This window comes from Dermacentor silvarum, chromosome 10, assembly GCF_013339745.2.
Source record: "Dermacentor silvarum isolate Dsil-2018 chromosome 10, BIME_Dsil_1.4, whole genome shotgun sequence".
Classification (NCBI taxonomy): domain Eukaryota; kingdom Metazoa; phylum Arthropoda; class Arachnida; order Ixodida; family Ixodidae; genus Dermacentor; species Dermacentor silvarum.
Genome location: NC_051163.1, coordinates 138700207 through 138713294, shown reverse-complemented (window position 1 = coordinate 138713294; position 13088 = coordinate 138700207). Strand labels below are relative to the sequence as shown.

At 46.7% G+C, this 13088-nt stretch overlaps 1 protein-coding gene across 1 annotated transcript in view; it reads right to left on the bottom strand.

The window, feature by feature from the left end:
* LOC119431875 (BAG family molecular chaperone regulator 2) overlaps window positions 1-7139 on the bottom strand; it is a 71580-nt gene extending 64441 nt beyond the window's left edge. Inside the window, exon 1 of the mRNA XM_037699320.2 lies at window positions 6932-7139. Within this exon, the coding sequence (XP_037555248.2) occupies window positions 6932-7139 (208 nt within the window). The remainder of the gene's footprint in view (window positions 1-6931) is intronic.
* Window positions 7140-13088: the final 5949 nt, after the last annotated feature.

Here is a 13088-nt window from a genome sequence, read left to right as displayed (position 1 = left end):
GAACCCAGCAGAATAGTTTGCAGGACTTATTTACTGAATTTAACCACCGGTTCACTGAGCTGGAAAGGAGAACTGCTCGCATAGAAGAAATTGAACAATGTGTTAGTTTCTGTCGTGAGAAGGCCACTGACCTTGAGGACAGAAGCAGACGTTCTAACCTTATTGTCTTCGGTGTACCTGAAAATTCAAAAGATACTGAACAGGATCTGAAACAGAAAGTTGTTACTCAGTGAAGCAATCCTATGGCGGCCTGCAAATAGAAGAAGTTGAAACAAGACAAGGGGCAGGGGATGGGAAGAGAATAAAGAAGAAGTGTGAGATAGAACAAAATGGAGTCTGTGTTGCGCAGCTACTAATGCAGTTTTATTACACATTTTGGCGCAGTCGGCTTTATACGATCCATGATGTGGGTAACCTTCTTCGTTCAGCCAGTCAAAGACAGCCTCGTCTTCACGAAGTACGCGCTCCCTGGAGACCCGCCAGTCCAACTTCCCATCGACGTGACGACAGGTGAGCTCGGATCTGTCGTTCTGCAGAAGGCATCTAATCTCTTAGAAAAAGGGTCCGTGAAGATAAATCTTCAAGTCTCCCTTTTCAACCGCCTTGTGCTATCGCAAGTAGAGAAGCCAGCCGCATCGGAGGCAACTTACCATTCTGATCTATTCGTTGTGCTTCAGGCGATTCAGCTTCAACAAAAGCAAGTTTCCCAGCAAAATGACATGATTCAGACTCTTATCACGGCTCTCAGTCTTAAGGAAAGCGTTCCTACGGAGGTTGTGCAGCCTGAACCGCTCGATGGTTTGTCGGGAAATCCACACGCTTGGATTGCGTTCTTTGTAAACGCCTGTCAACAAAACGAATGGGAGACAGATGAAAGAAAAGTGAAGCATATGCTCCCTTTTCTAAATGGCATAGCAAGAAAATTGTACGAGCTGCGCATCACGGGAGATCATTGTGGTGCATGGAGCACATGGAAGGAGAGCTTCATCTCGTCATTTCAAGGCAGTCTGCTTGAGCGATGGAATCAAGCGATATTTTGTCGCTACAGGTCTGGAGCAGTGCTTGACTATTTCTTCGAAAAACGTCGACTACTTCAACTTGCAGAGCCGGAACTTCCACTGAAGTCTGCTATAACGCTGATAATACATGGCCTACCTCGGGAATTGCGACGACATGTTCAAGCTACCACACCATTTGAGGTTATTCATCTAGACTTCGCAGAACTACCAAAAAAGTCTGAAGTAGTTAAGAAGACACAAGCCTTCCTGTTGTGTATCGATGAGTGCACCAGGATGATTGCCGCAAGACCTGGTAAAGAAGATGCCAACAGCGTACTTTCTTTTTTGAACCGGAAAATGTTTGACAACACAAAAGTAATTGTCTCCGACAATGGACCTGCCTTCCGAAGCCGTCGGCTACAGGAATGGGCTGAAAAACCTAACATTAAGTTACGCTTCACTGCACCCTTTCATCCCGCAGCAAATGGGCTAGCTGAAAGGGCTATCAGAGACATTAAACAATACATTAGCATGTATCCTTCATTCCCTGGTGGTTGGAAATGCTCTCTGGAAGCGGCAGTAGCTCACCACAACCGCTCGTATACAACAGGCCTGGGATGCACTCCTCTATTCGCTGCAACTGGGAAACCACCTTATCTGCCTGCGGATTTCAGCCTTGGCACTGACAAGAACTTAAAGCTCACAGAAGCAGCCGGAACTGAAGATAGTACATCAAGGTATCGTGAAAGAATAAAGAGACACTTCGACAAGAGGTATAATGCAACGTTGGCAATACCCGACGTCGGTGACTTCGTGCTGGTGAAACGAGGACCAAGCCTGAACGCGTCCTATAACGGGCAATTTCGTGTGATGAAGACGGCAAGTCAACAAGGACACTTAAAGCCCATATGGTACATTGGTCCCAATGACACCATGGAATCCGCTGCTATTGGAAATATATTCAAGTATCATCCCAGGAGGGATGCAAACAATGCTGGGGGGAATCAAGCAATCCTATGGCGGCCTGCAAATAGAAGAAGTTGAAACAAGACAAAGAGCAGGGGATGGGAAGAGAATAAAGAAGAAGTGTGAGATAGAACAAAATGGAGTCTGTGTTGCGCAGCTACTAAATGCAGTTTTATTGCACTGAGGTTTCTTTGCGAAAAGCTAAATGCGTCCTGCAAATAAGTGGGAAGAATTCACCGCCTTGGAAAGATGAGTAAACAGAGACCTGTGATAGTATACTTTCAGGATTATAAGGAAAAATAAGAAGTACTGAAAAACGCATATAAGCTAAAAGGAACGAAGTTATCCATCCAGAATGACTAGTCGCCTAATACATCGAGGAAAAGAAAGCTTTTGTGGAATAGCGCCAAAAGCGAAAAGGATCAGCGCAAGAGAGTAACAATTACACATGATAAACTGCGGATCGATGGTGACCTGTATTATTGGGACGAAAGCAAGAACTGCCGTGTTAAAATGCCGAGCCGCGAGAAGCGTTCCTATGAAAAGTGACAAGAGCAGACTCAAGAATCTGACTTCCGGTTCCTCAACATAAATGCACGCAGCGTTGTAAACAAAGCTACTGAACTTGAATTTATCCTTCTAAGTTATGTTCCCCACGGTATTGTAATCACAGAAACATGGTTGCACAGTGATATTGATGACGAAAATGTTTTTACTCCCTCGTATCAAGTTTTTCGACAAGACAGACGTTCACGGAGAGAGGGAGTTGCAGTACTTGCGAAAATAAATATACCGGCTTTACTGACGCACCAAATTGATAACCACGAAAGTATCACGCTGAAGTTATCATGTCAGCAACGCTCTTTATTTCTGATTGCAGTTTTTCGGGCACCCGATTCTCCCCCTGAATTTTGGCATCGGCTGTGTGATCACGTCGCGAGCTTTCAGAATGACAGAATCATTATAGCTGGGGATTTTAACCTTCCAAATGTCGATTGGAATCGGCAATTCTCGAATAGTGACAAATGTGAACATGTTGATTACATGTCTGACATTATGCTCAGTGCTAACATTCACCAGATTGTTAATCAACCAACTCGCATTCAAAATAATTCTGCTTCAATACTCGATCTGATCTTTATCAGCCGTTCGATTGAAAATTACAGTATAACTGTAGAGGAAGGCATCTCTGACCACCGTATGGTGTGTCTTACGTGCTCCCTCGATGTAAAAAACAATCGTCACTGCAGTTCTGACTAAAGACTTCTCTCATGCTAAGGACGAAAGTATTCTGGATTATCTGCTTCATAACCTAGACAACTTTCAAGGACATGATGTCGAATCACTGTGGAATACATTTAAGTAGCCTGTGTGCGTACTGTCTTGATAATTTCGTGCCGAACAAAATAAAAAAACACGCAAAAACAATCCTTGGATAACAATAGATATATTGCACCTCAAACGAAGATAACAATAACGCAGTGCAAATGGCACTGACAAGGTTGAACGAGGCAATCTATAACGCTAAGCACCATTACTTCTACTACACGTTTCCTAATTTCATTAGAAATTCACCTGAGAAGTTTTGGCGATACCTTTCAACAAAAAAGAAGTCAGTTGATCGCATTGTGTGCGATGGCGTGACTATCGATGACAAACGTAGTATAGCTGAGAAGTACAATGACTACTTTCACTGTTTTTTCTAGCCAAACTGAACCGTTACAGCGGAGCCTTAAAAACGGTTACGAAATATCTACCCTTATATCAGAACCCGGTGTTGTTTCTATGTTACTTAACTTAAAAACAAAATCTTCACGTGGACCTGACAATATACCGAACCCCTGTTTTCGCCGGTATGCCGAGATACTTGCTAAATTTCTTGTCGTTATTTTTCGTGCGTCCCTGTCAACAGCTAACATTCCTACTGATTGAAAAACTGCTAGAATCGTTCCTGTCTTCAATAAAGAAGACACCATGCCATTAACAAACTATGGACCAATCTCACTGACATCGCCATGTTGTAAAATTCTGAAGCATGTCATCGCGAAGTAAATAAACAAGTTTTTAGCCGATAATAACATAATAACCCCGTTCCAACATGGTTTTAGAAAGGGGCTCTCCACAGTCACAGACAACAGTTGTTCATAGTTTCGTCTCGGTTCTGAATAAGTCAGGTCAGGTTGACGTTATATTCTTGGATTTTAAGAAGGCATTTGATCTTGTATGTTATGCAAAACTAATCTTAAAGCTTCAGTCTCTAGGCTTACCCGAATTCATAGTTTCTTGGATTAAAGCGTATTTAAGCGACAGAATGCAGTTTGTAAGTATTGATGGTCATTACTCGCAGCAACTACCTGTGAGATCAGGTGTACCACAAGGAAGTGTCCTTGGGCCCTTGTTCTCAATATACATAAATGACATTGTTTATGTAATTAGTGAGCCAGTTTGTATCCGAATGTTTGCTGATGAATGTGTTATTTATTGAAGTGAAGTGTTCTGAGGATCAAGCATTCCTTAATTATAATTTACAGAAAATTCATAAGTGGTGTGAACAATGGGACATGGTTCTTAATGCCCAGAAAACTGTATTCTTGAAAATAAGTAGAAAATTCCATTGTTTTTCCTTTCCGTACTCGACTGCATCACAGTCACTAGTTGAGGTCACAAAATTCAAATACCTAGGTGTAACTATAACAAACACATTGAAATGGAATTCAGACATATCAAACGTCCTCCTTTCGCAAACTCTGTTTCCTCAAACATAAATTAAAACAAGCACCGGTCCAGGCAAAACAGTTAGCAGATTCGTCGCTTATTCGACGGAAGCTTGAATATGCAGCTATTGTTTGGTATCCGCACACGAAGCTTAACATCGATGCCCTAGAGAGGATCCAGCGGAAAGCTATCCGGTTTATTTATTCAAAGTATCGACAGACAGACTCCCCGACCACCTTAATGCGTCAACATGGCAGTCAAACATTGGAGCTTCGGCGCGAGATTCAGAGATTAAAGTTTCTTTTTCAGCTGAAGCACAGGAAACTAGCTTTAAATCCAGCTGATTATATATCGCCCCTCTTCACCCGAGAAACAAGGTACCGCCATGCTGAGTCCCTTACCCCTTTCAGTGCCAAAACTAATGCGTTCAATTTTTTTTCCACGCACAGTAAATGAGTGGAACGTTCTTCCATCGGCGTGGTTACACAGCACCGAGATAATCGAGCAAATTATAGTATTACATAGGACGTAGTGTTTTCTTTTCTGCTTTGTTAGTATCTTGTTTCCTTATGCGCTCAGTTGTTATTGGGATGTTGTTGCCTTGTTTTTGGTACAGTATTTGGTACTTTTTCACTACCCTGATTGTATAATCTAACCTAACAATTGGGTCCTTTATTGTAGAGCTTGTGGGTGTGTTAAGGCATCCTTGCTTAGTTTCGTTTTGTTACCAATCTTTCTGCCTTATTTGGTTGCTGTTGTTGTTGTAGTACTTGGTGTAATTGTATTGATCCATCTGTATTGTATGTACGCGTATACTTGTATTACTTTAATGTATCTATATCCACTCCTGCTAGGGCCTCTTGATGGCCTGCAGTATTCTGTAAATAAAAATTAAAAAATAAATATACCTTAAGAGGTTCGCGAACTCTGCGATGTTTCGGTGGAAGCGCCAATCGCAGTGTGAACGGTGGCAGAGGTTGAAAAGCAGCGGTGGGAACTCGAAAGGGAAGTGCTTGGAATAAATAAGATTTGGGCGTTAGCTCAGGCAATTAATTTTACAGTTTTAATAACAACCGGCTAGTGCACCGAGCACCCTGCGACAGCGCTTTTGTGTGTGATGGGATGCATTTCAGCGAGTGTGTGGCGGCACTAGTTGGACGTCGATTCGGAGCTCACGGCAGATGCATTTTAAGGGGGGCTGAACACACTCAGAAAGTTAAATTAAGTATTGAATGCAGCCATACACCGGCAAGGAGCATAATTAACACGTAAAGTCAAGAAACATCTCACAAAGAATTAGTATGGACACCGTACAATTGGTTACATGAACATACAGGGTGGTCAAAAGCAGAATAAATTGGTAGAAATTTAAACGAAGCTGAATGATGAAGCTATCAGCGTGCATAGCTTTACTGTGATTAATGCTATTAAACGGGCTAGACGGTTGCCACATCCTTCATTTATGTTACCAGTGCGAAGAAACGCGTCTCAAAATGTAGACGCACACAGTACAACCTCCGTTTCTTTTTGTTTTCTTAAAGCTACCTCGATGTGTGCTGAGCGCTAACTCCACAGTTACCAGTGCGGTGTTTTTGTGGTTTTTGCGTCTTTTACCTTTCCTATTTCTTGCGCTGTTGTTAATTATGAGACAGCAAAAAGTCTTCGCGATCAGAATTTTCCTCAAATGAAGAGATTTTCTGAATGTCGCCGGCGTTCCAATTCTGAGAGGAAACATGGGAGAAAACGCTCTCTCCTGACAGGCACCGGCGCGCCGACGGGACGGCGCAGATGATGTCGGTTCAAATCAGGCTTTATAGTTTAGCGATAAGTTCACGGCCTGTTCGGCCCAAACCACTGTATGCACCAAGGTGTGGTGCGCACGGCGCTCGTTACCAGGAACGCCTAACGTGCGCACAATTCTTATACCGGCAGTGGAACGCAGAAAGCTGCCCCGCCTACCCTCCGAGTATACGGTACAGTGGAGCGCGATGCTGAGGCGAGTTGGCCACACGGCCATACTGTAATGCTAAAACGATCGCGTTCCAGCGCGGCTGTAATTTGGCTATTAAAGAATAGGTCGTGTTTGGGGCCACCGTCACATGCATCTCTGGACGCTGGCTACGCATGCGTCGTCGATACCGCGAAAGCACGCCAGTTACGATGGCTGAAACGTGCCACAAGCGTCCGTATAACTGCCATCGCAGTGAAACCTGCTAATACGCACGCAAAAAAGCCTGCAAAGAAGGGCGTACCCGGCGTGAGCGAAGCGAGCTCTTGGCTGTTGGCCACCGAGCTCAGGGTGTCGACGAGCCCCCGCCGCTCCTGCTCTATGGACGCGGCATGCTCTCGCAGAAGCTCGACGCGCTTCTCCACTTGGTCGAGCATCTTGACGAGGCGCTCGACGACTTGGGACTGGGCCGCTTCAGCAACGCCGCCATCATGCGTCGACGAAGCCGCCATGCTCGCTTGCTCCCTATGGCGCGTACCCACTGCGGAGGGTGGCTAGAGGGGAGAAAGCACGTGTCATGGTAAACATATGCAAATACATTTGTTACACGAACAACATGACATATTCGATGCCAACTTGGGTCACTGGGTATGTCACACTGGGGATTGTCCGCTATTCAACGACAAAAAATCCTTTACAGTGGGATTGAACCTGTGACACACACACATATATATATATATATCTCCATATCGAGACAATATTCTCCTGAAGGCGTACTGAACCCTCCCCCCCCCCCCCCCTCATGCTTGGTGAAAAAACACAGTCCGCGGATAGCATACGCTGCTGCGAGAACATCTCAGCCAAATTTTGCATTCGTGCGCAGTGCGTGGAGCTCGTAAGCGGAGGGCATAGTCACGTTTTTCTCAAACGCTGCCCTTTCAACAAAAACCCGCTCCTCACTCGTTTCTGGACGCTTTATTTCGTAACATAGGAGATTCCCATACGCGGCTGTTATTGGCCAATAGCTGAGATCAATCAAGATGGATGTTTGGATCAGTGCGCTTCTTCCTACTGTTGCTGTTTGCATTTAATGACGCAGTTTAATTTTCATCTATGTTTATTTATTTATTTAGAAAACCTAAGGGCCCACAAGGGGCATTAAATAGGGGGGGGGGGGGAGATAAAGCAGAACATAATTTTTACAAGCATTGCAGATGGTTACGATTACTAAGCAATTTGTTACAGCAAGTGGTTAACCATATTAACAAGGTAAATATTCTTACAAAAATGCACACTCAACGAAGCAAGAACAAAATAGCGGCTGCGAACAAGTGTTCTAGGTGAGCAAATGTTACTATAAGTGCTAGGATTCTAGATACGTTAGCTATGCTGAATGAAATAAAGAAGATTGTGTTATCGTGACAATTCTTTAGGGTAACTCATTCCATTCTTTTATTGATAAGGTTAAAGGCGAATTCTTGTACTTTTCCGTCCGGGAGAAGATAGGGTTAACTTTGTAGGCACGATCGATACGATGTTAAGTATGAGGTGGCGATAAATTATGTGACCGGGCAAATAATGTGTTGCTGTGATACAGGGTGTGAAAAAAGCATAATCTAGCTAATTTTCTGCGCATTGCGAGTGGCGGCATGTTGAGTGTTTCCTCCAAAGATGAAATTCTTCGAAATAACGAGTAGGAGGACATGATGAATCCCGCTGCTTTATTCTGGAAGGCTACGAGTAGATTGGTAAGGTTGATCTGGTAGAGATGCCAAATGACTGATGCATATTCCAGGGAACGGCGCACGAGGAAAGCGCACGCTTGAAGCCTGGTGTCACTGTCGGCCAGATTTAAGCATTGCTTCAGAAAGCCAAGTTTCTTTTGTGCATTATAAGTAATATATTCTATATTGTCAGTTCACATTAAACTGGAATTTATGTAGAAGCCGAGGTATTTACCCGATGTAACCGAGTTTATTACTCTACCGTTTAATATGTAAGTATTTGGTTGAGACTTTGAGACGGAAGTGAAGTTCAGGTGATTGGTATTTTCTCTATTGATTTATCAATTTGCATCTGCCATTTGCAGCACAATTCCGTTAGCTTATTAAGGTCAGATCGCAAAGTTATGACGTCGTTAGGGCTAGCTACCTCTCTGTAAATTACACAATCATCGGCAAAAGGCAAACTGTTGAATTAATATTTAGTGCTATGTCATTAAAATTTATTTAAAAAAGAGCTGACCTATTGCTGAACCTTGAAGGACACCCTAGTTGACAAGGGTTGAACAGAATGTAGTTTTATTTAATTTAACCACCTGAAAACGATCGGATGGATGGATGGAAAACTTTAATGAACGTCCTGAGGTACGCGACTCAGCGCGCAGCGGGCCGCTCCCACGTTGGGACAGTCAGGCCATGCCCGACCGCCGCATCATGGGCCCTCTGGACAGCCCATAGTTGCGCCCCGGCATCGGGGCTCTTGATAGCGGAGAGCCACTTGTCCTCATTTATTTGTTCCGTGCCTCGTAACGAGCGGCAACGCCAGAGCATATGGTCTAAGCTAGCGAAGTCATTGCAGTGCCTGCAAGAACTACTGGCATAAGTGTCGGGATAAGCTTGTGTAATAAAGCCGGGCTGGGATACGAGCCTGTTTTCAATAATCTGAGGGTCAATGCCTGCGCTCTATTTAACTTCTTGTGAGGAAGGGGAAAGTCTCTCCTGCCGAGATAAAAGTACTGCGTAATTTCATTGTATGTTGTCGGTTGATCTCTGTTCTCCACCACTCCTGGCTGGCCGGGGAGTTCTCCATGGTCGCGGAAAGCGAGACCTCGCGCCTTGGAGTGGGCCAGCTCGTTGAGGTTTGTGGGGCCTCCCATGATGGGTCCCATGTGAGCGGGGAACCACGTGAGAGTGTGGGTGGCAATGCTTTTACCGTCGAGGATGCGACAGGCTTCTTTACACGCGGCGCCAACGCTGAAGGCGAGGATGGCTGCCCTGGAGTCGCTGAAGATGTTGGCATGTTTCTCGTCCAGGAGGGCCAAGGCAATGGCCACTTGCTCGGCCGCACATGACGACGTGCCTCGTACCGAAGCTGCGTTAACGGTCGAACCCTTGTGGTTGATGGACACTACTGCGAAATTTTTGCTGTTGCCATATTGGGCCGCGTCAACGAAGCAGCTGCCGCCAGGGAGTTCTGTCGCCCGGCGTAGGAGCGCCACGGCCCTGGCCTTCCTTCTTTCCACGTTGCGCTGGGGATGCATATTGCGTGGGGCGGGGGATATGATGATGTGGTCTTTCTGCTCTTTCGGAAGGCCCTGGTAGGAGTCTTTGACTTTAGCCGGGGGGACGCCCATCTCTGTTAGGAGTCGTCTGCCCGCCGTGGTGCCGGAGAGTCTGAGAATCTGTGCCCTTTCTTGTGCTTCTGCAATTTCTTCTAGTGTATTATGAATACCCAACTGCAGAAGTCGGTCGGTGCGTCTGTAGTTTGGTAGTCCGAGCGCGCTCTTGATCCCCCTCCTTATCATGGCATTTAGTTTGTCTCGCTCGGCCCTCTTCCAGACGTGCATGGCCGCTACGTACGTGAAATGGCATAACAAGAAAGCGTGGACTAGCCTTATCAGATTCTCTTCACTCAGGCCTCTCCTTCTGTTAGCTACCCGCTTGATTAGACCGATGACGCTATCCGTCTTCTTTGCTAGTTTGTGAATGGTGATGCTATTTGTGCCCGCCCCTTCGAGTGTCATTCCCAAGATTCTAATGGACGCGACTTTGGGAATCGGATCTCCGCACTTGATGTAGAGATTAATGTCAATTTCGGTGGGGGGTTTCCAGTTCTGTGGCTTGCGGCCCTTTCTAGTGGGGCTGTAGAGAAGGAGTTCCGATTTCTTTGGGGAGCACCGGAGTCCCGTGTCTGTTAGAAAGCGCTCTGTAGTGTCGACAGCTTCCTGGAGAGCGGCTTCGACTTGTCCGTCACTGCCTCCCGCGCACCAGACAGTGATGTCGTCCGCGTAGATCGTGTGACCGATGCCCTGGATCTTGCCTAAGTATCTCGAGAGGTCGACCATTGCGATGTTGAAGAGGAGCGGTGAGATGACTGACCCCTGGGGGGTGCCTCTTCCACTCAGCTCCATTTTCTCTGATTCCAAATCTCCAGCCTTGAGGATGGCGCATCGTTTGCTCAAGAAAGACTTGACGAAGGCATGGAAGGAAGAGCCCAGGTCGAGTTTGGAGATGGCGTCGAGAAGGAACTCGTGACGGATGTTATCAAAGGCCTTCTCCAGGTCCAAACCAAGGATGGCTCTCGTGTCCCGAGTGCAGCGTTCCAGGATTTGGACCTTGATAAGCTTCATGGCGTCCTGGGTGGAGAGGCCTGGCCTGAAACCTATCATGTTGTGAGGGAAAAGGTCGTTGGTCTCGATATACTCGGCAATTCTGTTATGGATGGCGTGTTCGGCCACCTTCCCTACACATGATGTCAGTGAGATGGGGCGGAGGTTGTCCAAGCTCGGCGGTTTACCGGGCTTTGGGATGAGTATGACCTTCGCGAACACTTTCCATTGTTCCGGTACAATTCCCTCCACCCAAATGCGATTTATCTCATTTGTGAGAAACTCGACTGAAACGATTGCTTAAAAATTCTTCAAGCCATCGGGCTGTTTTGCTTTCAAGTTCGAGGTTTGGTATTGCCACCTGTAGGTAGTGGGTCGAGGGCAAGAGTGGGTCGACCCAAGAGAACAAAGACAGCGCGCCCCTTCCCTGCTCGAGCCAGCGTCCTAGTGCACTAGGACATTGTAATAGGAACGTATGTGATGCCATATTTAATTTTGTAATGAAAGCAAGGAGACTGCCATGCTAATTTTTTTTCACACGACGACAAAAATTTACTTCAAATATTAAGATGCTATAGCATGAAAATTAATATTAACGATTAGAATTGATTTATTATCTCATTCTTAAGTAAGAAAATCCCATTTAAGTATCCTTCATTTTTCTTCCTACTGCCGCCCGATTCATGGCCAATCCCCCGTAGTGGGTTGTGCCATTTCTATAGGCACCAAACCAAACCAAACCAAATCGAGCCAGACCCGACGGTCGCGTTTTCCAAGAGCGAGCTGCTCTACGGTTTATTAAACCTCCAAGGCTACTTCTCGAGGCTCGTGACAAACTAGTGGAGGTGCTGGGTACGCGTCCTCACGGATGCTGCAGACCATGCATCACGGGCACGTGCATCGGGCCCGCCGCAGGATCAGGAACTGTCCCCAGAAGTCGTCGACGCTACAGTTCCCACCACATCAACCAATATGACCAGCGCTTTCCTTCAAATTACCCCAACCGGTACGGGAAGCACGATGTCGAACCGGTACACACTTGAGAGCCCACGGATCCAAAAGACGTTTCATGTCACAGTGTTCGAAGACGTCGAAGATTGGATGGTCGAATACGAGCGCGTGGCCTCCATGAACGAATGGAACGACACGGAAAAACTCAGACACGTCTACTTCTACCTGGAGGATGGCGCGCGTACGTGGTTTCAGAACCGTGACGGGCGACTGCCGTCGTGGCGCGAGTTTTGTCGTCAGCTCCTGGAGACCTACACCAGTTCTGATCGCCACGAACGAGCGGAACGAGCGATTCAGGCCCGTGTCCAGTTTCCAAACGAAACTGTGACCACGTACGTCGAAGACATGACGCGCCTCTTCCGACGAGCGGATCCAAGAATGACGGAGGAGAAGAATTTACGTCATCTGATGCGCGGGGTCAAGGAGCAACTCTTCACTGGCCTCATACGGAGCCCTCCGAAGACGGTCGCAGAGTTCTTGTCCGAGGCCGTAACCATCGAAAAGATGCTTCTGCATCGCTCGAACTTGTATGAGCGGCAAGCGAACAGCATGTCTGCTGCTGACATTTTCACGGCCATAGGAAGCAACGGCGACTCACTGCGAGAACTAATCCGCTCTGTAGTGCGTGAAGAGTTGCAAAGGGCCGCTGTAACACCGCAACCTACGGTAAGCTCCATAGCGAGCATTATCAAGGACGAACTGCACCAGGCGCTTCGTGATACCTTGCCTCCTGCTAACGCTGCGGCAGTACCTCCTGAATACCCCTGTGCGACCTACGCGGAAGCCCTGAAGCGCCCTGCTTCCTCTCCGCCGCTATTCGTTCGTGCTCCTCCTACGGTGTCAGTTCAGTCGGTGCAGCCGATACCGTACTACGACGCTGGGTACACGCCACCGCCCGTTGTTCATGCCGCTCCATTTGCCCATCGTACGGAGCAAGCGGTTCACTACGTCGACGATAGACGCCTGCCCCCTCGGAAGTCGGATGTTTGGCGCACACCCGATTATCGGCCTCTGTGCTTCCACTGCGGTGAAGCCACTTGTACCGTCACTTGTACCACCAGTGCCCATACCAGCACCTTGGGATTCGCGGCTTTTCCGCATACTCGCCACCACCCCGATA